General features: G+C 44.7%; 1 protein-coding gene across 1 annotated transcript in view; it reads right to left on the bottom strand.

Annotated features, from left to right (window-relative positions):
* The window catches only part of adgrb1a (adhesion G protein-coupled receptor B1a), a 116,290-nt gene that overhangs the window by 36,590 nt on the left and 52,200 nt on the right, over positions 1 to 27,500 (bottom strand). Inside the window, exons 4-15 of the mRNA XM_031787052.1 lie at positions 19,576 to 19,734; positions 15,999 to 16,124; positions 15,107 to 15,277; positions 14,358 to 14,522; positions 12,117 to 12,281; positions 11,836 to 12,000; positions 8,926 to 9,027; positions 7,107 to 7,213; positions 5,210 to 5,404; positions 3,323 to 3,391; positions 2,876 to 2,984; positions 1,003 to 1,137 (exon numbers count right to left, since the gene is read on the bottom strand). Coding sequence (XP_031642912.1) covers positions 1,003 to 1,137; positions 2,876 to 2,984; positions 3,323 to 3,391; positions 5,210 to 5,404; positions 7,107 to 7,213; positions 8,926 to 9,027; positions 11,836 to 12,000; positions 12,117 to 12,281; positions 14,358 to 14,522; positions 15,107 to 15,277; positions 15,999 to 16,124; positions 19,576 to 19,734 — 1,668 coding nt within the window. The remainder of the gene's footprint in view (positions 1 to 1,002; positions 1,138 to 2,875; positions 2,985 to 3,322; positions 3,392 to 5,209; positions 5,405 to 7,106; positions 7,214 to 8,925; positions 9,028 to 11,835; positions 12,001 to 12,116; positions 12,282 to 14,357; positions 14,523 to 15,106; positions 15,278 to 15,998; positions 16,125 to 19,575; positions 19,735 to 27,500) is intronic.

The following is a 27,500-nucleotide window of genomic DNA, read 5'->3' as shown; positions in this document are numbered from 1 at the left end:
CACGCTGTGTCTGGCAGGCTGGCAGTATGGATGTGTGCTGAGAGGACACAGAAGTAGGCCAGGCAGCATGCAGAGGGTACTATACTGCTCCAGGCCAGGCAGCGTGCAGAGGGTACTGCAGTATACTGCTCCAGGCCAGACAGCTGAGATCCCATGGGTATCAGGGAGGAACCGAGCAAGAGAGAGGGAAAGTTTGTGTATGCATGTCTGTGTGTGTGTGACATAAAGTATCTTGCACACCCCTTCATATAATGGGCCTGCTAGCCAATATGTTCAGCCAGAATGATCACAGCAGTAGAGAGGCAACAAATGGGGATTTTTAACAATTATACAGTGCACTGTTGTGTGTGTTTGTGTGTGGGGGGGGGGGTGTGTGTCTGTGTGTGCGCACGCGCGCGCATGTGTGTGTGTTTGTGTGTGTGTGTTTGTGTGTGTGTGTGTTTCGATGCATGTCCCCCATTTTTACTGCTCTGATAAGTTTCAGAGAGGCGGCTGAGGAAAAACATTTCAATCAGTGCATCTGGGCATGGCCCCCTGTGAGCCATGCCTAGTATAGAGCAGCAGGTGAGAGGCATGAGTGACTGTTGATATGCTGTTGCCGCCATGGAGACACTTCTACCAGGGGGGAGGAGATTAGCTTTAATTGCCCCTGATTGGCTCCTGTTGACTTCTGATTAGCAAGTGACTGGTTCATTAGCATGGTAGCCGTGGTAATGATCTATGTCACAGAGAGAGCCAAAACTATCCCATTGGCTGAGACTGAGGAACCCCACGTCTCGACACAGCTGAGAGTCTGGAGGCTCTCAAATGTCAAGTGCAATTCCAGATGCAGAATGTTTGTTTGGGTGTGTGTGTGTGTGTGTGTGTGTGTGTGTGTGTGTGTGTGTGTGTGTGTGTGTGTGTGTGTGTGTGTGTGTGTGTGTGTGTGTGTGTGTGTGTGTGTGTGTGTGTGTGTGTGTGTCTGTGTGTGTGTGTGTGTGTGTGTGCTCTCACCTGGCTTGCCTGTGGAGAGGATGTTCTTGGAGACAGTAACTCTGTCCTCAGAGCTGCGGGCCCAGTCCATCATCCCCTTCCAGCCCTTCATAGGGAAGGTGATATCGGCATTACCTGCCACCGGACGCTTGTGGATGGACAGAACTGGAGAGAGAGAGAGATATTTTATTCACTACATAAACTCATGACTCATCACTTACTTAATCAATAAAGGCCCGAGGGGGTGTGGTATATGGGCAACGCAGGATGCCTGGATACAGCCCTTAGCTGTTGTATTTTGGCCATATACCACAAACCCCCGAGGTGCCTTAATGCTATTATAAACTGGTTACCAACATAATTAGAGCAGTAAAAATACATGTTTTGTCGTACTCGTGGTATACGGGTATGACAGCCAATTAGCATTCAGGGCTCGAACCATCATCCAATTAGCATTCAGGGCTTGAACCATCCAGTTTATAATGTGTGTTAGCCATTTGTTTGGTCAGCCTCTTCTTTCTCACTATGTACATATTTAACTAATAGCTATCTAAATACAGTAATAACTAACTTGTTTATTCTCTCTCTCTCTCTCTCTCTCTCTCTCTCTCTCTCTCTCTCTCTCTCTCTCTCTCTCTCTCTCTCTCTCTCTCTCTCTCTCTCTCTCTCTCTCTCTCTCTCTCTCTCTCTCTCTCTCTCTCTCTCTCTCTCTCTCTCTCTCTCTCTCTCTCTCTCTCTCCTCTCTCTCTCTCTCTCTCTCTCTCTCTGTGTGTGATATGTGTGGGACTAGGGAGTGTGAGGTCAGTAACTAGGAGCGGTGTGGCGGTGGGTTTGGGTGTAGGTTCGGCTGCAGTGCAGACAGCGAAGCGGGTATTGGGCTGGGCAGAGCTAGAAACAGCACCTTACGGCAGGCCCCACCACTCCTCCACACACTCCCCAGACACGCCAGCTACAGACCTCCCTATACACACTGTGCCATGTTCATCTGCAGGTCAGCTAGAAGCCAAGCACCTGCTGGTGGGATGCTGTTAGTTCTGTAAATATTATATGCTGCGTGAAACAGAGGAGTTCACAGTCCTTGTGTTTGTTTGTATGTGTGTGTGTGTGTGTGCGCAAGAGCGAGTGCCCGCGTGCGTGTTTGTTTGTGTGTTTGTGCATGTGTAAACAGAAGTTCACAGTCACTGGTCTGGAACTGAGCAGATTGTGAGTGTGATTTTAGGATCTCTTGAGACACAACCAAACTGGGCACAGACGTCAATTCAACATCTATTTCACATTGGTTGAAATGCCGTGGAAACAATGTTGATTCAACCAGTGTGTGCCCAGTGGGAACAGCCCAGGATGTCTGTTCTATAGCCCTGTTTGGTTTGTGGGTGGTACCCAGGGGAAATGGCAATATTTAGACCTCCTTGCTCACACCCTCTGTTCTGATTCCAAAAGACATAGAGAGACTGTACTGACTGAACCAGTGAGATCCACACACACCAGACACAGCGCTAACAGATGAGATCCACTAGTGTCCTGGCTGGGTGCATATCCAATTCAGATTATACAGCTCTGGAATACTGCCAATGTGGCTATCCCTGCTTTTCCACCATGGCCTAAAGACCTAGTAATAACTTGGGAAAAAAACTAATAGTTCAATAAAAAAAGTCCACATTGAACGAAGGCGCAGCTTTCTGAAAACATTACAAGCCATCGAATCCCTGCTTTCTCCATCCTTGTTTCAACAATTCCTGTCGTTGGAGGAGAGGATCCAAAGTCCCTCCTCCTCCAATGAGCTTTGGAGGAATTCAAGACATGCAATTTGAGAAGAATTTGAGAAGAATTGAGGACACAAGGACAGAGGAAGCAATATTTTCAGACACAGCCAAAGAGACTAAGGTCAAAGGAAAAAGCTTACCTAAGTTATCCGTGACCTCGACCATGTCCTGGAAGTCTTTCATCCTAAGACCATAGACGTCCACAAAGTCTTCCACCAACCGGAACAGCTCCTTGATGTTAGGACCCAACTAAGAGAGAGAGAATAGGGGAAGCCAGAGAGAGAGAGAGAAAGAGAGAGAGAGAGAGGAGACAAGAGAACAGATGGAGCGATCACCAAACAGACACCCACTGTTCATATGCATCACACACCATCCATATATCTCCAGGGAGACTGGTATGATGTCACTATGATGCCAATGGCTAGACACAAAGGCACCAGAGAATAGTCATTGAAATGATCTCTGTACAACACATGGCCGACACACATCAAGAAGGAGCACAAACTGTGACCATGCATGCTAGCTCATGTGTGTGCATAAAGAAGCGCCAGTGAGTCTGTGAGAAGAAGAGAAAGAGACCAACTCACCAGTTGTGCTTCTTCCCATCTCTCTCTGTTCTCCTCCATCAGCAGGTTACTGACTGACTGGACAAAGTTCTGTGATCCAGTAGAGAAGGAAGAGAAAGGGAGCGAGGAGGCCATGAGACATTACTCTACATTAGCCATCAATTGACCTACTACAAACACTCCCTCCAGCCATTTCTCTAACACCAGTCAATTCTAAATGTAGCCCTGACCCAAACCTAATGACCTACAGTGCCTTGCGAAAGTATTCGGCCCCCTTGAACTTTGCGACCTTTTGCCACATTTCAGGCTTCAAACATAAAGATATAAAACTGTATTTTTTTGTGAAGAATCAACAACAAGTGGGACACAATCATGAAGTGGAACGACATTTATTGGATATTTCAAACTTTAACAAATCAAAAACTGAGAAATTGGGCGTGCAAAATTATTCAGCCCCCTTAAGTTAATACTTTGTAGCGCCACCTTTTGCTGCGATTACAGCTGTAAGTCGCTTGGGGTATGTCTCTATCAGTTTTGCACATCGAGAGACTGAATTTTTTTCCCATTCCTGCTTGCAAAACAGCTCGAGCTCAGTGAGGTTGGATGGAGAGCATTTGTGAACAGCAGTTTTCAGTTCTTTCCACAGATTCTCGATTGGATTCAGGTCTGGACTTTGACTTGGCCATTCTAACACCTGGATATGTTTATTTTTGAACCATTCCATTGTAGATTTTGCTTTATGTTTTGGATCATTGTCTTGTTGGAAGACAAATCTCCGTCCCAGTCTCAGGTCTTTTGCAGACTCCATCAGGTTTTCTTCCAGAATGGTCCTGTATTTGGCTCCATCCATCTTCCCATCAATTTTAACCATCTTCCCTGTCCCTGCTGAAGAAAAGCAGGCCCAAACCATGATGCTGCCACCACCATGTTTGACAGTGGGGATGGTGTGTTCAGGGTGATGAGCTGTGTTGCTTTTACGCCAAACATAACGTTTTGCATTGTTGCCAAAAAGTTCAATTTTGGTTTCATCTGACCAGAGCACCTTCTTCCACATGTTTGGTGTGTCTCCCAGGTGGCTTGTGGCAAACTTTAAACAACACTTTTTATGGATATCTTTAAGAAATGGCTTTCTTCTTGCCACTCTTCCATAAAGGCCAGATTTGTGCAATATATGACTGATTGTTGTCCTATGGACAGAGTCTCCCACCTCAGCTGTAGATCTCTGCAGTTCATCCAGAGTGATCATGGGCCTCTTGGCTGCATCTCTGATCAGTCTTCTCCTTGTATGAGCTGAAAGTTTAGAGGGATGGCCAGGTCTTGGTAGATTTGCAGTGGTCTGATACTCCTTCCATTTCAATATTATCGCTTGCACAGTGCTCCTTGGGATGTTTAAAGCTTGGGAAATCTTTTTGTATCCAAATCCGGCTTTAAACTTCTTCACAACAGTATCTCGGACCTGCCTGGTGTGTTCCTTGTTCTTCATGATGCTCTCTGCGCTTTTAACAGACCTCTGAGACTATCACAGTGCAGGTGCATTTATACGGAGACTTGATTACACACAGGTGGATTGTATTTATCATCATTAGTCATTTAGGTCAACATTGGATCATTCAGAGATCCTCACTGAACTTCTGGAGAGAGTTTGCTGCACTGAAAGTAAAGGGGCTGAATAATTTTGATAGTTTTTGATTTGTTAAAAAAGTTTGAAATATCCAATAAATGTCGTTCCACTTCATGATTGTGTCCCACTTGTTGTTGATTTTTCACAAAAAAATACAGTTTTATATCTTTATGTTTGAAGCCTGAAATGTGGCAAAAGGTCGCAAAGTTCAAGGGGGCCGAATACTTTCGCAAGGCACTGTAATGACCTAATGACTTCCAATCCAAACACATGCTCCCTCCTCTTACTCTCATGTCTGCATTGCTGGGGCTGTTGTAGGCCCTTCTGAAGATCTCTGTCATGTTCTTCAGTACGTCCACTATGGCCAGCAAGTCTCCGCTGTAGCTGGTCCCATCGCTGGACGTCACCCTGAGCTTGGTCATCACCTCTGAAACTCCATCCCCCACAAGCCCCCGCTGGGCCTTGGACAGGTGTTCCCGAGTCTGTGGAGGAAAGGTATGAGTGAAGCACTCAGAAAATATCACCACTGAATAGAGGTGATCTTCTGATCAACTCACTTGTTAGTAAAGCTAACATACATTTCCTGTCTGTCTTCTTAATTTGGTCTTGACCATTTATGATTTGTTAGTAACATCCCACTGGTCACACACTGGTTGAATCAACATTGTTTCCACGTCATTTCAAAGAAATTACCTTGCACCAACGTGGAAAACACTCAACACTGGGGCCCCACAAGGGTGCGTTCTGAGCCCTCTCCTGTACTCCCTGTTCACCCACGACTGCGTGGCCACGCACGCCTCCAACTCAATCATCAAGTTTGCGGACGACACAACAGTGGTAGGCTTGATTACAAACAATGACGAGACGGACTACAGGGAGGAGGTGAGGGCCCTCGGAGTGTGGTGTCAGGAAAATAACCTCACACTCAACGTCAACAAAACTAAGGAGATGATTGTGGACTTCAGGAAACAGCAGAGGGAACACCCCCCTATCCATATCGATGGAACAGTAGTGGAGAGGGTAGTAAGTTTTAAGTTCCTCGGCGTACACATCAGAGACAAACTGAATTGGTCCACCCACACAGACAGCATTGTGAAGAAGGCGCAGCAGCGCCTCTTCAACGTCAGGAGGCTGAAGAAATTCGGCTTGTCACCAAAAGCACTCACAAACTTCTACAGATGCACAATCGAGAGCATCCTCTCTGGCTGTATCACCGCCTGGTACGGCAACTGCTCCACCCACAACCGTAAGGCTCTCCAGAGGGTAGTGAGGTCTGCACAACGCATCACCGGGGGCAAACTACCTGCCCTCCAGGACACCTACACCACCCGATGTCACAGAAAGGCCATAAAGATCATCAAGGACAACAACCACCTGAGCCACTGCCTGTTCACCCCGCTATCGTCCAGAAGGCGAGGTCAGTACAGGTGCATCAAAGCTGGGACCGAGAGACTGAAAAACAGCTTCTATCTCAAGGCCATCAGACTGTTAAACAGCCACCACTAACATTGAGTGGCTGCTGCCAACACACTGACTCAACTCCAGCCACTTTAATAATGGGAATTGATGGGAATTGATGTAAAATATATCACTAGCCACTTTAAGCAATGCTACTTAATATAATGTTTACATACCCTACATTATTTATCTCATATGTATACGTATATACTGTACTCTATATCATCTACTGCATCTTTATGTAATACATGTATCACTAGCCACTTTAAACTGCCACTTTGTTTACATACTCATCTCATATGTATATACTGTACTCGATACCATCTACTGCATCTTGCCTATGCCGCTCTGTACCATCACTCATTCATATATCTTTATGTACATATTCTTTATCCCTTTACACTTATGTGTATAAGGTAGTAGTTTTGGGAATTGTTAGCTAGATTACTCGTTGGTTATTACTGCATTGTCGGAACTAGAAGCACAAGCATTTCGCTACACTCGCATTAACATCTGCTAACCATGTGTATGTGACAAATAAAATTTGATTTGATTTGATTTTGATTTGGAAAAGACATTGAATTGACATCTGTGCCCAGTGGGATGTATTGAACTGAGCAGGCAAAATATCTCAAATGGCATTCTATGAGCACTTTGTAGCTTCTGTTTTCAGATGTAATGTACAAGAGTACATTTTGAATCGTTGATCATCTCTCTGGTACTCACCAGTGTTTGGATGCTGCGGTAGTCATTGGAGATACACTTCATATAAGTGGGGTTCTCCCAGTAGGCTATTCCCTCATCATCCAGGGTGCACCGCCTCAGGATCAGCCCTGGATGGGGACACAGACTGGGGAGTTAACATCACTAGAACCGTGGGATCCTAGAGGCATAACCCATCTTAAGCCAGGCATGTCTTATGGGTATCCCTCTGGCTAGGTGTAGATCAGGAAGGTTACTAAGGGTTTACTCTGAGACATGGCTGTAGACTCTTATGGTGTCTAGCCTCTGAGGCCATTGGAGTCTACAGCTAGAGTGTATTCAGAAAGTATTCAGACCCCTTAACTTTACCCACAATTTGTTAAGTTACAGCCTTATTCGATCATTTACTCCATATTTTTTTCACACAATTTCCACAATTTCCACACAGTACCCCACAACGACAAACAAAAACATGTTTTTAGAATGTTTAGCAAATTTATATAAAAAAACTAACAGACATACCTTATTTACATACAATAAGTATTCAGACCCTTTGCTATGAGACTCAAAATTGAGCTCAAATTAATTATATTTTCATTGATTATCCTTAAGATGTTTCTACAACTTGATTGGAGTCCACCTGTGGTAAATTCAATTGATTGGACATGTTTTTCAAAGGCACACACCTGTCTATATACGGTCCCACAGTTGACAGTGCATGTCAGAGCAAAAACCAACCCATGAGGTTGAAGGAATTGTCTGTGGAGCCCGGAGACAGGATTGTGTTGAGGCACAGAAATTTCTGCAGCATCGAAGGTCGACAAGACCACAGTGGCCTTCATCGTTCTTAAATGAAAGAAGTTTGGAACCACCAAGACTCTTCATAGAGCTGGCCACCCAGCCAAACTGAGCAATCAGGGGAGAAAGGCCTTTGTCACTCTGACAGAGCTCCACAGTTCCTCTGTGGAGATGGGAGAACCTTCTAGAAGGACAACCATCACTACAGAACTCCACCAATCAGCTCTCTATGGTAGAGTGGCCAGACAGAAGCCACTCCTCAGTAAAATGCACATGACAGCCCGCATGGAGTTTTCCAAACAGCACCTAGAAATCGGTCGGAATAGAAATCTTTGGTCCCTACAGTGAAAAATGGTGGTGGCAGCATCATGTTGTAGGGATGTCTTTCAGTGGCAGGGACTGGGAGACTAGTCAGGATCGAGGAAAAGATGAACGGAGCAAAGTACAGAGAGCTCCAAGCGCTCAGCACCTCAGATTGGGGAGAAGGTTCACCTTCCAACAGGACAATGACCCTATGCCCACAGTAAAGACAACACAGGAGTGACTTCGGGACAAGTCTCTGAATGTCCTTGAGTGACCCAGCCAGATCCCGGACTTGAACCCGATCGAACATCTTTGGAGTGACCTGAAAATAGCTTTGCAGCATCGCTCCCCATCCAACCTGACAGAGCTTCAGAGGATCTGTAGAGAAGAATGGGAGAAATTCGACAAATACAGGCGTGCCAAGCTTGTAGCGTCATACCTAAGAAGTCTCGATGGCTGTAGTCAATGCCATTGGTGATTCAACAAAGTACTGAGTATTGGGTCTAAATACTTATGTAAATGTGATATTTCAGTTGTTGTTGTTTTTATAAATGTGCAAAAATCTATAAAAACCTGTTTTAGCTTTTCATTATGGGGTATTGTGCATAGATTGATGAGGGAAATACATTTTTGGAATCTATTTTAGAAAAAGGCTGTAATGTAACAAAATGTGAGAAAGTCAAGGGATCTGAATACTTTCTGAATGCACTGTATGTCTCAGGGTAAAAGGGAGGTAGCTCACCATTTGCATTGGGAGGGCAGCGTACGGCCGCTGTGTCCCCTGCTGGAGTCATTTTCCACACTACATTGGAGAAGTTCTCCTCTGCACAGATCTCATGAGGTTCTGCACCAAAACCAAAAGCAAACATCAGTGTTCCACCAATCTGAGTGTCAAATGGGTTGTTCCACCGATTCAGTACCTTTTCAGAAGTGTAACTTGGTAAAAAACAACAACATTTGATTTCACAAAACGTGTACACCTGTCATAAAGAGCACATGTTCATGGTTTCCCATCTCAAGAGGTTCAATGAAGTAAAGAATAGTAAGTGCCTATTAAGTGCCAAATAAAGTAACAGGGTTTCCTCTTAAATCAGCCATGAATCCCCTTGTGACAGGAGGTATGGAAGCTTGTTGTGTGCATATCGTGGCTTCCCCCCTCTCTTACTCTCTCTCCCACCCCAGGTTTTACAGCAGTCATACATTCCTGGTAAAAACTCTCTGCACTGCCATGGAGTATTGAGGGAGAGAGCCTATGGAGAACAAAGACATTATTCTTGCCAAAACTCCTAATCCCCAAAAATTGGAGAATTAAACAATATTTCTATTTTTGAGAATGTTGGAGTGGTCCGTGGACACTTAAGGGACAGTCATGTCAAGGTTGTTTCATTTGGTGATCTCATGAAGGACAAGAAACACACATTACTGTGTCTTTGGTTGTGTACACTTCTCAATTATGGGTTTTGCATCTGATGGTTGTATAAAATATATGACTGAATATGAAACTATTTGTGACAAGATGTAATGTAATGTTAGCCTTCTAAACGAGATACTTGTTTAGATATAAAGTTTTAACTAGTCAGTGACCACGCCCCTGTGAGCCCAGAAATGACATCAGGTGTCATGGAACCGCCCCGTCTTCCACAGAGTACAAAACCACTTGTGATAAAATGTACATCAGACCAAAAAACATGGAAGCTGTCGCTTGAAATGGTTGGCAACTCTACCAAAAGACAAGACCAGAGAACGTGGAGATCATTCCCAAGTTGAAATGGCTAAGAAATCTACAAACTAAAGAACAGTTATTCAGGCTGCAGCTGTTTTTAAATACTTTAGTCTGGTAAACGCATCTGATCAAAGAAGTACTCTGACGTATCCAATATAACAACTGACATCTACGACAGACTTTGATCTTTGGTGGACAAACCAGAGGCTTTCTGTTGACTGACTATCCAGCAGACAGACCAGCGATCACAGAGAGACAACAAAGGCATACCCTCGTGAATATGTCAATTGCATTTATAAAATCCAAATGTGCGGTTGTTAGGGTGCTAAATTTCTATATTTACGATGAAGTATTCAACTGTATGTATGTAGTGAATCCATACTGAGTTTCCCACTCTTGAACTGTCCCCACCCCTTTCTACCAAGCTGCCATATCGGCTTAGCCCACTAGGGATTTTTCTATCATGTCAGTAACCAATGTTTGAACTGTTGTGTGTGTGTTTGTAAGTCTGTAATTGATAAGATTTATTATTTAGCAAATAAATAATTAAGCTAATTTGTATATTGCTAATTCATGATTTCTGCTAGGGTTCGTGCAGATATCCAAGGGTTTGCGGCATTCAGCAAAGAGACCGTGAGGTAATAATACATGAATAAGTGACTGTAATTGATAAGATGTGAAAATATCCAAAGAGTTAATTCTGGAAATAAATACTGTTTAAATATTTTCCAGTGGTGCCCCGACTTCCTAGTTAATTAAAGTTACATGATTAGTTTAATCACGTAAAGAATAATTACACATAGAGAATTTATTTGATAATATAAGTCTTCACATTTAATGATAGTCAACGCTACGAGACTATCTATGGGTATCAGGGTTGACGTGTTATCCTCGACCCACTCAATTTTCCGCCACAAAACACCAGAAATTTGCCAAATATAGTTAAACCAGCTCACCTTCTTTTACACTATGATTTGATTATAAGATGTTCAACTATTATATTGAAAAATATATATTTAAAAAGGAATCGTTTCACTATATTAAAATGAGAGTTCAGGTCATGTAACAGGGTTGACCTTAAAATGAGAGTTCAGTTCATGTAACAGGGTTGACCTTAAAATGAGAGTTCAGTTCATGTAACAGGGTTGACCTTAAAACGATGGACACTAATCACATGAAATAAATAATAATCTTCAGAAATTACTTTTTGTCAAAGCAACAAAATAACTAGGTCTTTACAATGATGGTGAAACTTGGAGACCTTTTAGGATTAAGTGGGTTATAATCTTCCTAGAAGTGACACAGGGTTTGTTTTTGTATTTTTTATGGATTTCTATTAGCTGCTGCCAAGGCAGCAGCTTCTCTTCTTGACATACAATATAATATAACGGAGGACAGAGGGTTGACGGAGGAAGTGTCAAAATGCTGCATTTTTCTATTTTAGCCATATTTTTTCATATTCAAAATCAGATTGATTGAATTCTCCATCTGGTCTATATTAAAGGGGACTTCATTTAAAGCAAGAATCCTTAATTGAAACAATAACAAAACTGTCACCTCTCTTGTGTTCTGGTAAAAAAGTTGAGGGATGGACCTGGAGAAATGTAACCACTCTCAAATTCAATAAGGTTATGACTGCAAGTCATCCATAACATCAAAATGACACTTTAAACCATGTTTTGAGGCTATACCGTGTTTGCTTACATTTACATTGTTTAAGCAAAAGGCACTCACTTCGTGGAACAACCCAAATATGTTCAATTTTGACAAAAGATATGAAGCAAAAGTAAACATGAGATACAGGACGTATAGTATAATAAAAAATGACAGATTGCCGATGACATCAGCTGATGTAAAGAGGGCTTCATAAATACATTGGATAGATTGATTAAGAGCACACCTTTCCATGACTGTGTTCTGACTACTCACCTGGACACCGCTTCTCATTGCAGCGTCGCACCTCCTCCCGATCTCCAGGACAATTTTCACCCCCAAAGAAGGGCCCATAGCAAATCCTCTGTCTGTGTTGGCTCCCCCCGCCACATGTCTTGGTGCAGCCCACCCACGACGTCCAAGGATGCCACTTCCCCTCCACTAAGACACAGAACACAGCTCTAATGGTTAAGATCAGGAATAGCGTAGAGTAAACTGATCCTAGATCTGTATACCTGTGGGCAACATCTACACAGAGTTTTGACAGCAGATGTTACCTGGGCACTCCCGTAGGAAGCAGTCTCTGGTCTCTATCCACTCCCCGCGACACTCTGATCCTCCGTACGAAGGTCCGTTACACTCCCTGATCCGCTGCATGGTCCCGTTGGAGCAGGACGCAGAGCATGAACCCCAATTAGCCCACTCATTCCACACCCCATCAACTGGGACAGCAGAGAGAAAGAGAGTAGAGCAGAGAGGGAGAGGGGTATGGGAGAAAATACGAGGGAGAGAGAGACAGAAAGAGAGAGAGAGACAGAAAGAGTGAGAGAGACAGAAAGAGAGAGAGAGACAGAAAGAGTGAGAGAGAGAGACAGAGAGAGAGAGAAAGAGAGAGAGAGAGAGACAGAGAGAGAGAGAAAGAGAGAGAGAGACAGAAAGAGACAGAGACAGAGAGATCATGGTTACTTCTGTACAGTTGAACAGTTGAAGTCGGAAGATGACATACACTTAGGTTGGAGTCATTAAAACTCGTTTTTCAATCACTCCACAAAATTCTTGTTAACAAACTATAGTTTTGGCAAATCGGTTAGGACATCTACTTTGTGCATGACACAGATAATTTTTCCAATAATTGTTTACAGACAGATTATTTCACTTATAATTCACTGTATCACAATTCCATTGGGTCAGAAGTTTACATACACCAAGTTCACTGTGCATTTAAACAGCTTGGAAATTTCAGAAAATTATGTTGTGGCTTTAGAAGTTTCTGATAGGTTAATTGACATCATTTGAGTCAATTGGAGGTGAACCTGTGGATGTATTTCAAGGTCTACCTTGAAACTCAGTACTTTGGGAACATGGGAAAATCAAAAGAAATCAGCCAAGACCTCAGAAAAATATTGTAGACCTCCACAAGTCTGGTTCATCCTTGGGAGCAATTTCCAAACGCCTAAAGGTACCACGTTCATCTGTACAAACAATAGTACGCAAGTATAAACGCCATGGGACCACATAGCCATCATACCGATCAGGAAGGAGACGCGTTCTGTCTCCTAGAGATGAACGTACTTTGGTGCAAAAAGTGCAAATCAATCCCAGAACAACAGCAAAGGACCTTGTGTTGATGCTGGAGGAAACAGGTACTCAAGTATCTATATCCACAGTAAACTAGTCCTATATCAACATAACCTGAAAGGCCGCTCAGCCACTGCCACTGCTCTAAGACCACCATAAAAAAGCCAGACTATGGTTTGCAACTGCACATGGGGACAAATATCATACTTTTTTGGAGAAATGTCCTCTGGTCTGATGAAACAACAATAGAACTGTTTGGCCATAATGACCATCATTATGTTGGAGGAAAAAGCGGGACGCTTGCAAGCTGAAGAACACCATCCCAACCGTGAAGCACGGGGGTGGTAGCATCATGGTGTGGGGGTGCTTTGCTGCAGGAGGGACTGGTGCATTTCACAAAATAGATGGCATCATGAGGATGGAAAATTATGTGGATATATTATATATCTCAAGACATCAGTCAGGAAGTTAAAGCTTGGTTGCAAATGGGTCTTCTAAATGGACAATGACCCCAAGCATACTTCCAAAGTTGTGGCAAAATGGGTTAAGTACAACAAAGTCAAGGTATTGGAGTGGCCATCACAATGCCCTGACCTCAATTTGAGGGCAGAACTGAAAAAGCGTGTGCGTGCAAAGAGGCCTACAAACCTGACTCAGTTCTTCACACCAGCTCTGTCAGGAGGAATGGGCCAAAATTCAACCAACTTATTGTGGGAAGCTTGTGGAAGGCTACTCAAAATGTTTGACCCAAGTTAAACAATTTAAAGACAATGTTACCAAATACTAATAGAGTGTATGTAAACTTCTGACCCACTGGGAATGTGATGAAAGAAATAAAACCTGAAATGAATCATTCTCTCTCCTATTATTCTGACATTTCACATTCTTAAAATAAAGTGGTGATCCTAACTGACCATAGACAGGCAATTTTTACTTGGATTAAATGTCAGGAATTGTGAAAAAATGAGTTTAAATGTGTTTGGCTAAATTGTATGTAAACTTTCGACTTCAAAACTGTATTAGTTTGTCTACGTCTCTGTGTGCATAACGCAACGTACCTTTTCACATGACCTTCTCAGGGATAATTTGTCTCTATATAACCATGGAAGTGACTGCCATGATGACAGTTGTAAAAAGTAGTGCACTATATAGGGAATACAGTAGGGTGCCATTTCGAAGCAGATGAGTAAGAATCCAGTGAGAAATCTGCGTAATCTCACCTGGGCAGACAGCGATGTTGCAGAACTTGGTCTGCTTCTCCGGCCCCATACAGGGGTCTCCCCCAAACTGAGGGGGCTTGCAGCTTCGCGTGCGATCCCGGTAACCACGGCCGCAGGTTGACGAACACAAGCTCCATGGCGACCACTCATCCCAAGTCCCATGCACTGCAATCAGAGCGGCTAGGGTATGATTTATAGAGAGAACCACACAGACCTTCACCACGACAACAACAACATCAACTTCAAAACACATAAACATCCAACACTCTATGATACAAACCAGCCTGATGCCATAATGCCACCACAAACATCCTTCTCTCAGTGCCTGCATGGTTCTCCTGTGTAGACTACTCTAACCTTATTTCAGTGTTTAAATGTATTCACCTGCATAGTTCCATATTAAAGTCCTGGTCTGGAGGGTTATTGTCTGTTACGTAAGAGAAGCCCCAGGATGCATTGCACAGAGAGGTTCTGTAAAGACAGCACCAGGAAGTTGGGCATCAGAATAACTATTCTGCTGCTCAGCAGGTAAGCCCCATGCCCATTTCTCTGAGGCAGAGGCTTCGAAAGAGGATTTGTATAGGGCTGTAGACATCCAGGCCATGGAGTTGTTCAGTGGGAAGAAGGAGTAGAGATCTTCAGGGGGAGAGAGGAGGGCTTGTATGTGTGAGCGGAGCCAGGAGAGGGCTGGAGACGAGGGGCAGCAAGGAGACAGCCGGGAGGGGGGTAGGTGGAGGGGCTTAGCTTACCTGGACAGACGGCAGAGTTGTTGCAGGGCCTCTGCTCTCGGAGCGGGCCGCTGCACTGGGTGCTGTAGGAGGAGGAGACACAGAAACGCGTGCGGCTCTGCCAGCTCTCACCGCATGTGGCCGAACACACACTCCACGACGACCACTCCTCACCTGACGCAGTCTGGTCCACTGAGGGGGAGGGAGGAAGGGAGGGAGGAGGAGAGGAGGAAGGGATGGTCCAGGGTGGAGGGGGGAGGAGAAGGGCCGAAACTAATTATCATGCAGGAGCAGCCTCTCATTGGCCAAAATAGGAAGGTGCGTGGCATGGTTTGGCGTAGGGGAGATTCTGTGCTGCCAGGCTCCCTGGGCTCTGATTCCATATCCTTAGCATTGACTTGACATACAGGGGAAGGCAATGCGATTGGTTACTGGATATGTCAATCATTTCCCTGGCTGCCATGACTGCCCAATGCATTCAGTAGACCCGGTCAGTCAGTCAAGCCTAGTCTGACCAATGGGAAAAGCTGGTCAGTCATGGCTGTCCAATGGCAGGGGTGAGGGGGGACCTGATTCGCTAATTCAGCGGAGACTTATCCACTTTTCAAGACAGGACACAATCTCCAGTATAGCGGCTACATTCATGACCTCACAAAACAACAAAACCGCAAACAGTTTCACTCGATTTATTCAGGGTCCATGTTGGAATTAGTGCCGTGGCACTTAGGCAAGAAAGAGTTTGGGAGATTTTGATGGATGTACAAGCCTATGTGAGGGAGGGATTCAGGGATAGCTAGCTATAGCCTTGGTGCAGTGACAGACTATAATGGTAGGAGGTGGTCCTGTGTGGTCTGTGACCCAAGCGGCTGTTAGAGACTGATGCATGGGCTCCCTCTGCGTCCTGTTGTCTTACCTGTCTGTGGGGCCTGCTGTCCGCCGCCACCGCCTCGCGTCTTGTCTACCTCGCCACCGCCGCCATCACGCTTGCGGCTGTCCACGGAGCGAAGTGATTGGCTGCGAGTGAGATGACGGCCTTTGCCTAGAGGGGTGGGGCAAGGCCAGGGGGGAGGGGTTAGCAACTTAACCACCAATGGCATTTTGTTTTTAGGACACAACCGTGACGTGATTGGTCACCCAGAAGAGCATCAGCCAAACTTGGGAATTTTGTAATGGAAAACCAGGTGTGGTGTGTGATTGTGTGTTTGTCTATTTACTGTGTCTCTCGCTGTCTTTTTTGACTTTGGAACCGTGATTGTTAGTTCACGAACAGATGGAATAAGAACATGGAATTCTGACATGGATCACAATCTATCAAAACATCTATAGTTCTGAAGACTGGAAGAGGGATACAGAGCTATTGGAAGCCCTGTTCCTAAGTCCTCCTTACTTCTATATAATGGATTATATGCACATTGCAGTGTGAGGGATTCTTCAGTCTCTTTCTTAAGAGTTATCCTCCTGTATTTGCCTTGAGAGGTTGACTGTCCAAATAATAGAGGTTGACTGTCCAAATAAATGTCAAAATAATAGCATCGATCAAAGTCCCCTTTCCAACATGGCCTCCTTACATCACAAGAATGACTTGTTGGACGGAAGAGAGTGGAGGGAATAAAGGACAAGAGAAAATAAAAGTACAGAGTGAAATAACAGAGAAATGAGATTGAGAGAAGAACAAAAGAGAGAGAGAGAGTGTCAAAGAGAAACAGACATAGATATTTAGATTGAGGAGGACGTACACACATACCCACATATACACACTAGTGGTGCGCAGGTCAGCTGTTTGTTCACACATACCCGCCAGCAATTGCTAATAACCCATCTGCAACCCCACGACTGTATGTGATAAAGTGAAAATCTGAGGCCCACACCCGTCCCTAACCCGCTAATATAGAATATGCGCTGTAGGCTACAGTCAGAGACGATGGAAATTGTTTTTGACACAGGACGTGCCGGATTTCTTTTTGCCTGATTTAGTTATGTTCCTGGTTTATAATTTACAACATTTTGGTAGGTTGGGCTGTGAAAACTGATGATAATAAAGATTGCACCTCTACAGATGGTATCTGACTGCACATTCTCTCAAGATGCTCAAAGTAAGAAATCATATTTCACCTGCATTTGGTGTGACATTTTACTGCAAGAAATCCTTCATTCTGCAGGAGTTAATATCAAGGCTATGTGAGAGTTTGTAGACCTACAGTCAGTGTCCAGATGTCAGTTTCCATTAACCCATCTGAACAGTAGGATACAGTTCCATTGATGTGTCATTGGCCTATTTGATGTCCCCATCTTGTGACTGTTGAATTTGTATAGCGTCTCACAATCATCACACATAACATCGCCGGCACTGCTATCATCCTATTTGACCACTTCATCAAATCTTTCCCAAACTTGACTTTTCTGGCCTCCCTTCTCTTTATTTTCAACTCTCTTTTTTTGCAGCTTTTCTCTCATTGAATTACAGTAAACTCTGACATTGTCCATTTTGCCTCCAGGGATGAACATGAACTTTTTCTGCCCGTTCCCAAAAACATTTGGTGATTGGTGTGTAGACTATTTGGCACGTGTATAGTTAGGCCCTTAAGCTTAGGCTTGGGCACTAATGCCAGATAGCCTAAAATAATTAAATGAAAATGTAAATATAGCCTATAGATAGAAATTACACAATAATTATTCATTTATGGATTTTGTTAAGTTATTGTTTTTTCTTTGTTCAACCCACCTGCCACCCACCCGCACTTCATCCACACAATATGTCATGATCTAAACATGCGGATATAACTACAGGGATATAACTACAGGGATATAACTACAGGGATATAACTACAGAGATATAACTACAGGGATATAACTACAGAGATATAACTACAGGGATATAACTACAGGGATATAACTACAGGGATATAACTACAGGGATATAACTACAGGGATGTAACTACAGAGATATAACTACAGGGATATAACTACAGGGATATAACTACAGGGATATAACTACAGGGATATAACTACAGGGATATAACTACAGGGATGTAACTACAGGGATATAACTACAGAGATATAACTACAGGGATATAACTACAGGGATATAACTACAGGGATATAACTACAGGGATATAACTACAGGGATGTAACTACAGGGATGTAACTACAGGGATGTAACTACAGAGATATAACTACAGAGATATAACTACAGGGATGTAACTACAGAGATATAACTACAGAGATATAACTACAGAGATATAACTACAGGGATATAACTACAGGGATATAACTACAGGGATATAACTACAGAGATATAACTACAGGGATATAACTACAGAGATATAACTACAGGGATGTAACTACAGAGATATAACTACAGGGATGTAACTACAGAGATATAACTACAGAGATATAACTACAGGGATATAACTACAGAGATATAACTACAGGGATGTAACTACAGAGATATAACTACAGAGATATAACTACAGGGGTATAACTACAGGGATATAACTACAGAGATATAACTACAGGGATGTAACTACAGAGATATAACTACAGGGATGTAACTACAGAGATATAACTACAGGGATATAACTACAGGGATATAACTACAGGGATATAACTACAGGGATATAACTACAGGGATGTAACTACAGGGATATAACTACAGGGATACAACTACAGGGATATAACTACAGGGATGTAACTACAGGGATATAACTACAGGGATATAACTACAGGGATATAACTACAGGGATATAACTACAGGGATGTAACTACAGGGATGTAACTACAGGGATATAACTACAGGGATGTAACTACAGGGATATAACTACAGGGATATAACTACAGGGATATAACTACAGGTATATAACTACAGGGATATAACTACAGGGATATAACTACAGGGATGTAACTACAGGGATATAACTACAGGGATATAACTACAGGGATATAACTGCAGGGATATAACTACAGGGATGTAACTACAGGGATATAACTACAGGGATATAACTACAGGGATATAACTACAGGGATATAACTACAGGGATGTAACTACAGGGATATAACTACAGGGATATAACTACAGGGATGTAACTACAGGGATGTAACTGCAGGGATATAACTACAGGGATATAACTACAGAGATATCACTACAGGGATATAACTACAGGGATGTAACTACAGGGATATAACTACAGGGATATAACTACAGGAAATGTAACTACAGGGATGTAACTGCAGGGATGTAACTACAGGGACCGCAGGTTATGAGTCAACCCGCACATCACTAATGCACACTCACAGACACACGCATACCCACAAGCGAGTGAGCACTTATCCACACGCACGCACACACTTACACACACACACACACACACACACACACACACACACACACACACACACACACACGCACACAAACACACACACACACAAACAAACACACACATACACACAGGTACGCACACACATGGTCGGGGCAATGTCTTTGTCAAGCTCACCACTGCAGGGCTGAGGGTTACAGGGCCTTCCCTCCTCCACTACTCCCTCACACAGGTATGTCTCCTCCGGGGGAGATTGACAGGTACGGCTCCGGGTCTGAACGCCACCTCCACAGTCACTGCTGCACTCCTTCCACTCCGCCCACACACTCCAGCCACCTGTAGAGGCACACACACACACACACACACGAACGCACACACACACACACACACACACACACACACACACACACACACACAGTAAGCCACTGTTTTCATGCAAAACATCCCTTTAAATTAAAACATAAAGGTGTACTGGAGTGATAAATGTCATTGTCATTTCAGAATCCATGTCCAGCAATTCTCATTTGAGGTTTCTCCATTACGATGTGGCTGTAGTTATGAGGAAGAGGAGGAGGAGGAGAAGTGTATAAATAGCAGCAGTTGAATGGTCTTCTTCTCTAAGCTGCATCCCAAATGGTACCCTATTCCCTATATAGTGCACTGGGCCCTGATCAAAGGTAATGCACTATATAAGGGATAGGGTAGTATTTGGGACACAGCCTGGGTGTCTTCTCTATGTCCTATAGTTCATGAATGTTTAATGGGGCAGACAGATGCCTTTCAGCTCCCACAGGCCCCCACAAATATGTATTAATCTGCATGAATAGAACATGATGCTGGATGACGTCCAGACACACACAGTTTTAATTACTCGCAAATCCGTTTCCTCAGGGCAACCGGTGGGGTGGGGTGAGAAGGAAGGGAGGACCTTGAAGTGCACAGAGCACTTGAAACAGTTAATTGAGAGGAGGAGAGAGAGAGAGAGAGAGAGAGAGAGAGAGAGAGAGAGAGAGAGAGAGAGAGAGAAAAGCAAAGAGGGGCAATGTTTCATTAAAATGCTTTACACCCAGGTAATCTAAGGTTTAAATTAATTCCATCCACACAATCTAAGGACAGAGAATAATAGTTTTAAATGGAAAAAAGCCTCAATATTGTTTCTGAATTTAGCTGTTGATGCACCACTGAGCACAGTCAATACCCATTTGTTTTCTCCAGGATGACCGACTGAGGCCAGATTGTTTACTTGTGACTGTGAAATTGGATTTGTTTAAGTTTCTGTGACCAGAGTCCATCTCCATCATCCAATCCCAGGCAGCGCTAACAGTAAACCACCAAAACATCCAATGGGAGAACAATAAATAACCCTGCTGAAAAGCACAACACCAAAACACCCTGTCCACCAGTCAGAGCAAAGTCAAGCACCCACCCAAACAATGACAAGTACAGTACCTCCCCCCTCATACACACACTCAATTTTAAATGTGCACTAAAAAAGCCCTCCACCCACTCCACCCAATGCTATTTTAAATGGATGCATTGTGGCACATTGACTGCTCCTAGGGGCAAATGAAGAGGGTGAAATTATAGCAAAATAACCTTCAGCTCCTCTTCCCCTTGAACCATTTTGGGCTTTTTAGGATGAAATGCTGCAGCATATGAATACAGAGAGAATGAGAGAGTGCTGTTTCCGTGGAGGGTGTTTGTCAAATAAATGTTTTGCAGAGAGAAAGAGAGAGGGGAGAGAGAGAAAGGGAGAGAGGGGGTAGAGAGTGAAAGAGTGAGAGAGAGAGAACAAAAACTCAATTTGCAGATAAGATTATCTCAGAGAAACAACCGAAGAGTATGAACTTTTGTTGTCCAATAATCCCAGTCAGGCTGGGGGGAAGAGGACGGGAGAGAATCATGCAGAGTTTTCTTCCTCTGTCCTCAAGGACATTTCATTATGTTCTTAATAATTCAGTGGACTTCAATTGTTGGGCTTTACAGCACAGCCCAGCACAGCCTAACCCAGCGCCGTGTATCTAAACCCATTACAGTCTCAGTCACTCCTTCATCACACCAAAACTTCCTCCTCTCTCTCCTCCTCTTTCCGCTCTACTCCCTCTCTTCACCTCTGTCCTCCCTCACTCTTATTGTCTGTTCTTCAGCCCCCCCTCTCTACATATCTCCAAATCTCATACTGTACTTTCTCCTTCCCCTATCTCTCAAGCACACATGCACTCTCATTAAAAATATATGTAGTACAGTTCTCAGTGTGCGTACTGTACGTGTATTTGTGTGCGTGTGCATGCATGGGTGTTCATCTTTCGTAGTTAACTTCTTCTGAAAGTCACCTTCGCCTCCCATTTGGAGCACTGTAACGGCTGCACTGGCATCTCCATTACATATCAGGTTCCTGCTCCAACTGAAATCATCAATACCAGGCAAACTCTCCAACCTCCCGGAAAATCACCCCTCTACAATCAATACAGCTAATGTAACCCTATCTTAAGAGAGAGAGAGAGAGAGAGAGAGAGAGAGAGAGAGAGAGAAAGAGAGAAAGAAAGAAAGAAAGAGAGAGAAAGAAAGAGAAAGAGAGAGAGAGAGAGAGAGAGAGAGAAAGAGAGAGAGAGAAGGAGAGAGAGAGAGAGAGAGAGAGAGAGAGAGAGAGAGAGAGAGAGGGGGAAGGAGTGAAGGGGTAAAGACTGCATAATAAATCAAATCGATAGTTGTGTATCTCTGTCTGAGCATAATAATGACGGTATGAGTTTCCGTGAATTTACTGTGTATAGGCTTGTGAGTATTATGTGTACATATCTGTCTGTGTGTGTGTGTGTGTGTTTGTGTGTGTGTGTGTGTGTGTGCATACAAGTCTTGTGTGATTAGTGTCTGGGCTGAGCGGCTGTATGGTTGAGCTCTATCACACGGCTAGTGCTGACACCCAGAGGACAGAAGCAGTCAACTGCAGGCTGGAGATAACACACACACAGAGAGAGAGGGGGGGGGGGGGGGGGGGGGCAGAAAGAGCAAGGAAGGGAATGAGAGGGGAGAGGGAGAGAGGGGGAAGGGAGAGATAGGGAAGGAGAGAGAGGGTGGTAGGGGATGAGGAAAAGGAGCGCGACAGAGAGATAAGGAGGGAAAGAGAGGGGAATATACTGTAAGATAGTTCATGTGTAAAGTTTGCTAGATGTTCTACATTGTCTTTGTCCGCACATGAGAGCACACATCATTGAAAATTAATACATGAAGAGATAGAGAGACAGTGAGAACAACTTGTGTATTTTCCCTTAAACGAGTAATTACCCCGACCACATGTAAATAACACACATTCACCATCAATGACATAAAGGTCAATGATACCATGACAACATTACAATTTGTCCTTCTCCCTCTCTCTCTCTCTCTCTCTTCTTTTCTTCTTCTCTATCTCTTTCTCTTTCCCTTTTTCCTACCCTCTCCTTCATCCTCTCTCCCTCCCTTTTTCCCTCGCTCTCTCCTTCCCTCTCTCTCTCTCCATCTTTTTGTGTTCATTCAGACAGTGCTATAGGCTGCATCCAGCAGGTATAATCCAGTGCCTACAGTCAGTCATTCAGTATCCTGCTCTGGATAAATATTTGAACAGCAGCACTCACACAATCCCATCCTATCGGTCCCTCTCCCTCCCTCCTCTCCCTCTGGGACCAGGAAGCTTAAACTCAGGTGTCCTCCCAGCACTATATCAACAGCCTTACCCGGTCTATGGTGACATTACCGCCTATTCCCTCTAACCCCATCTAACATTCCAACGTTTCAACTTCAAACCTCCCAGCACAACATCAACACCCTTACCAGTTTGGTGGTGTCATTATACTCCATGCACTTCAGTATCCATCCTTAATCCTCTGGTGTCATTACGGCAGGGGCGGCAGGTATCCTAGTGGTTAGAGCGTTGGACTAGTAACCGAAAGGTTGCAAGAGCGAATCCCCGAGCTGACAAGGTACAAATCTGTCGTTCTGCCCCTGAACAAGGCAGATAACCGACGGTTCCTAGGTCGTCATTGACAATAATAATATTTTCTTAACTGACTTGCCTAGTTAAATAAAGGTAAAATTAAAAATACAAATGTAAATGACCCCTTACCCTATCTAACCCCCTATCCTTCAGTTTCCATCCTCAACCCTCTGTCATTTCCCCCTACCCTGTCTAACTGCCTATCCTTCAGTTTCCATCCTCAACCCTCTGTCATAACCCCCCTACCCTATCTTACCCCCTATCCTTCAGTTTCCATCCTCAACTCTCTGATGTCATTACCCCCTACCCTGTCTAACCCCCTACCCTTCAGTTCCCATCCTCAACCCTCTGATGTCATTACCCCCTACCCTATCTAACCCCCTATCCTTCAGTTCCCATCCTCAACCCTCTGTCATTACCCCCTAGCCTATCTAACCCCCTATCCTTCAGTTTCCATCCTCAACCCTCTGATGTCATTACCCCCTACCCTATTTAACCCCCTATCCTTCAGTTTCCATCCTCAACCCTCTGTCATTACCCCCTACCCTATCTAACCCCCTATCCTTCAGTTTCCATCCTCAACCCTCTGATGTCATTACCCCCTACCCTGTCTAACCCCCTATCCTTCAGTGCCAATCCTCAACCTTCTGATGTCATTACCCCCTACCCTGTGTAACCCCCTATCCTTCAGTTTCCATCCTCAACCCTCTGTCATTACCCCCTAGCCTATCTAACCCCCTATCCTTCAGTTTCCATCCTCAACTCTCTAATGTCATTACCCCCTACCCTATCTAACCCCCTATCCTTCAGTTTCCATCCTCAACCCTCTGTCATTACCCCCTACCCTGTCTAACCCCCTATCCTTCAGTTTCCATCCTCAACTCTCTGATGTCATTACCCCCTACCCTATCTAACCCCCTATCTAACCCCCTATCCTTCAGTTTCCATCCTCAACTCTCTGATGTCATTACCCCCTACCCTATCTAACCCCCTATCCTTCAGTTTCCATCCTCAACCCTCTGTCATTACCCCCTACCCTGTCTAACCCCCTATCCTTCAGTTTCCATCCTCAACTCTCTAATGTCATTACCCACTACCCTATCTAACCCCCTATCTAACCCCCTATCCTTCAGTTTCCATCCTCAACCCTCTGTCATTTCCCCCTACCCTGTCTAACCGCCTATCCTTCAGTTTCCATCCTCAACTCTCTGATGTCATTACCCCTACCCTATCTAACCCCCTATGCTTCAGTTTCCATCCTCAACTCTCTGATGTCATTACCCCCTACCCTATCTAACCCCCTATCCTTCAGTTTCCATCCTCAACTCTCTGACATCATTACCCCCTAGCCTATCTAACCCCCTATCCTTCAGTTTCCGTCCTCAACCCTCTGTCATTACCCCTACCCTATCTTACCCCCTATCCTTCAGTTTCCATCCTCAACTCTCTGATGTCATTACCCCCTACCCTGTCTAACCCCCTACCCTTCAGTTCCCATCCTCAACCCTCTGATGTCATTACCCCCTACCCTATCTAACCCCCTATCCTTCAGTTCCCATCCTCAACCCTCTGATGCCATTACCCCCTACCCTATTTAACCCCGTATCCTTCAGTTTCCATCCTCAACCCTCTGTCATTACCCCCTACCCTATCTAACCCCCTATCCTTCAGTTTCCATCCTCAACCCTCTGATGTCATTACCCCCTACCCTGTCTAACCCCCTATCCTTCAGTTCCCACCCTCAACCTTCTGATGTCATTACCCCCTACCCTGTCTAACCCCCTATCCTTCAGTTTCCATCCTCAACCCTCTGTCATTACCCCCTACCCTGTCTAACCCCCTATCCTTCAGTTTCCATCCTCAACCCTCTGTCATTACCCCCTAGCCTATCTAACCCCCTATTCTTCAATTTCCATCCTCAACTCTCTAATGTCATTACCCCCTACCCTATCTAACCCCCTATCCTTCAGTTTCCATCCTCAACCCTCTGTCATTACCCCCTACCCTGTCTAACCCCCTATCCTTCAGTTTCCATCCTCAACTCTCTGATGTCATTACCCCCTACCCTATCTAACCCCCTATCCTTCAGTTTCCATCCCCAACTCTCTAATGTCATTACCCCCTACCCTATCTAACCCCCTATCCTTCAGTTTCCATCCTCAACCCTCTGTCATTACCCCCTACCCTGTCTAACCCCTATCCTTCAGTTTCCATCCTCAACTCTCTAATGTCATTACCCACTACCCTATGTAACCCCCTATCTAACCCCCTATCCTTCAGTTTCCATCGTCAACTCTCTGATGTCATTACCCCCTACCCTGTCTAACCCCCTATCCTTCAGTTCCCATCCTCAACCTTCTGATGTCATTACCCCCTACCCTGTCTAACCCCCTATCCTTCAGTTTCCATCCTCAACCCTCTGTCATTACCCCCTACCCTGTGTAACCCCCTATCCTTCAGTTTCCATCCTCAACCCTCTGTCATTACCCCCTAGCCTATCTAAGCCCCTATCCTTCAGTTTCCATCCTCAACCCTCTGTCATTTCCCCCTACCCTGTCTAACTGCCTATCCTTCAGTTTCCATCCTCAACCCTCTGTCATAACCCCCCTACCCTATCTTACCCCCTATCCTTCAGTTTCCATCCTCAACTCTCTGATGTCATTACCCCCTACCCTGTCTAACCCCCTACCCTTCAGTTCCCATCCTCAACCCTCTGATGTCATTACCCCCTACCCTATCTAACCCCCTATCCTTCAGTTCCCATCCTCAACCCTCTGTCATTACCCCCTAGCCTATCTAACCCCCTATCCTTCAGTTTCCATCCTCAACCCTCTGATGTCATTACCCCCTACCCTATTTAACCCCCTATCCTTCAGTTTCCATCCTCAACCCTCTGTCATTACCCCCTACCCTATCTAACCCCCTATCCTTCAGTTTCCATCCTCAACCCTCTGATGTCATTACCCCCTACCCTGTCTAACCCCCTATCCTTCAGTGCCCATCCTCAACCTTCTGATGTCATTACCCCCTACCCTGTGTAACCCCCTATCCTTCAGTTTCCATCCTCAACCCTCTGTCATTACCCCCCTAGCCTATCTAACCCCCTATCCTTCAGTTTCCATCCTCAACTCTCTAATGTCATTACCCCCTACCCTATCTAACCCCCTATCCTTCAGTTTCCATCCTCAACCCTCTGTCATTACCCCCTACCCTGTCTAACCCCCTATCCTTCAGTTTCCATCCTCAACTCTCTGATGTCATTACCCCCTACCCTATCTAACCCCCTATCTAACCCCCTATCCTTCAGTTTCCATCCTCAACTCTCTGATGTCATTACCCCCTACCCTATCTAACCCCCTATCCTTCAGTTTCCATCCTCAACCCTCTGTCATTACCCCCTACCCTGTCTAACCCCCTATCCTTCAGTTTCCATCCTCAACTCTCTAATGTCATTACCCACTACCCTATCTAACCCCCTATCTAACCCCCTATCCTTCAGTTTCCATCCTCAACCCTCTGTCATTTCCCCCTACCCTGTCTAACCGCCTATCCTTCAGTTTCCATCCTCAACTCTCTGATGTCATTACCCCCTACCCTATCTAACCCCCTATCCTTCAGTTTCCATCCTCAACTCTCGGACATCATTACCCCCTAGCCTATCTAACCCCCTATCCTTCAGTTTCCGTCCTCAACCCTCTGTCATTACCCCTACCCTATCTTACCCCCTATCCTTCAGTTTCCATCCTCAACTCTCTGATGTCATTACCCCCTACCCTGTCTAACCCCCTACCCTTCAGTTCCCATCCTCAACCCTCTGATGTCATTACCCCCTACCCTATCTAACCCCCTATCCTTCAGTTCCCATCCTCAACCCTCTGATGCCATTACCCCCTACCCTATTTAACCCCCTATCCTTCAGTTTCCATCCTCAACCCTCTGTCATTACCCCCTACCCTATCTAACCCCCTATCCTTCAGTTTCCATCCTCAACCCTCTGATGTCATTACCCCCTACCCTGTCTAACCCCCTATCCTTCAGTTCCCACCCTCAACCTTCTGATGTCATTACCCCCTACCCTGTCTAACCCCCTATCCTTCAGTTTCCATCCTCAACCCTCTGTCATTACCCCCCT

This window comes from Oncorhynchus kisutch, linkage group LG13, assembly GCF_002021735.2.
Source record: "Oncorhynchus kisutch isolate 150728-3 linkage group LG13, Okis_V2, whole genome shotgun sequence".
NCBI lineage: Eukaryota > Metazoa > Chordata > Actinopteri > Salmoniformes > Salmonidae > Oncorhynchus > Oncorhynchus kisutch.
The sequence above is the reverse complement of the archived record's forward strand: the minus strand, read 5'-3'. Positions and strand labels throughout refer to the sequence as shown.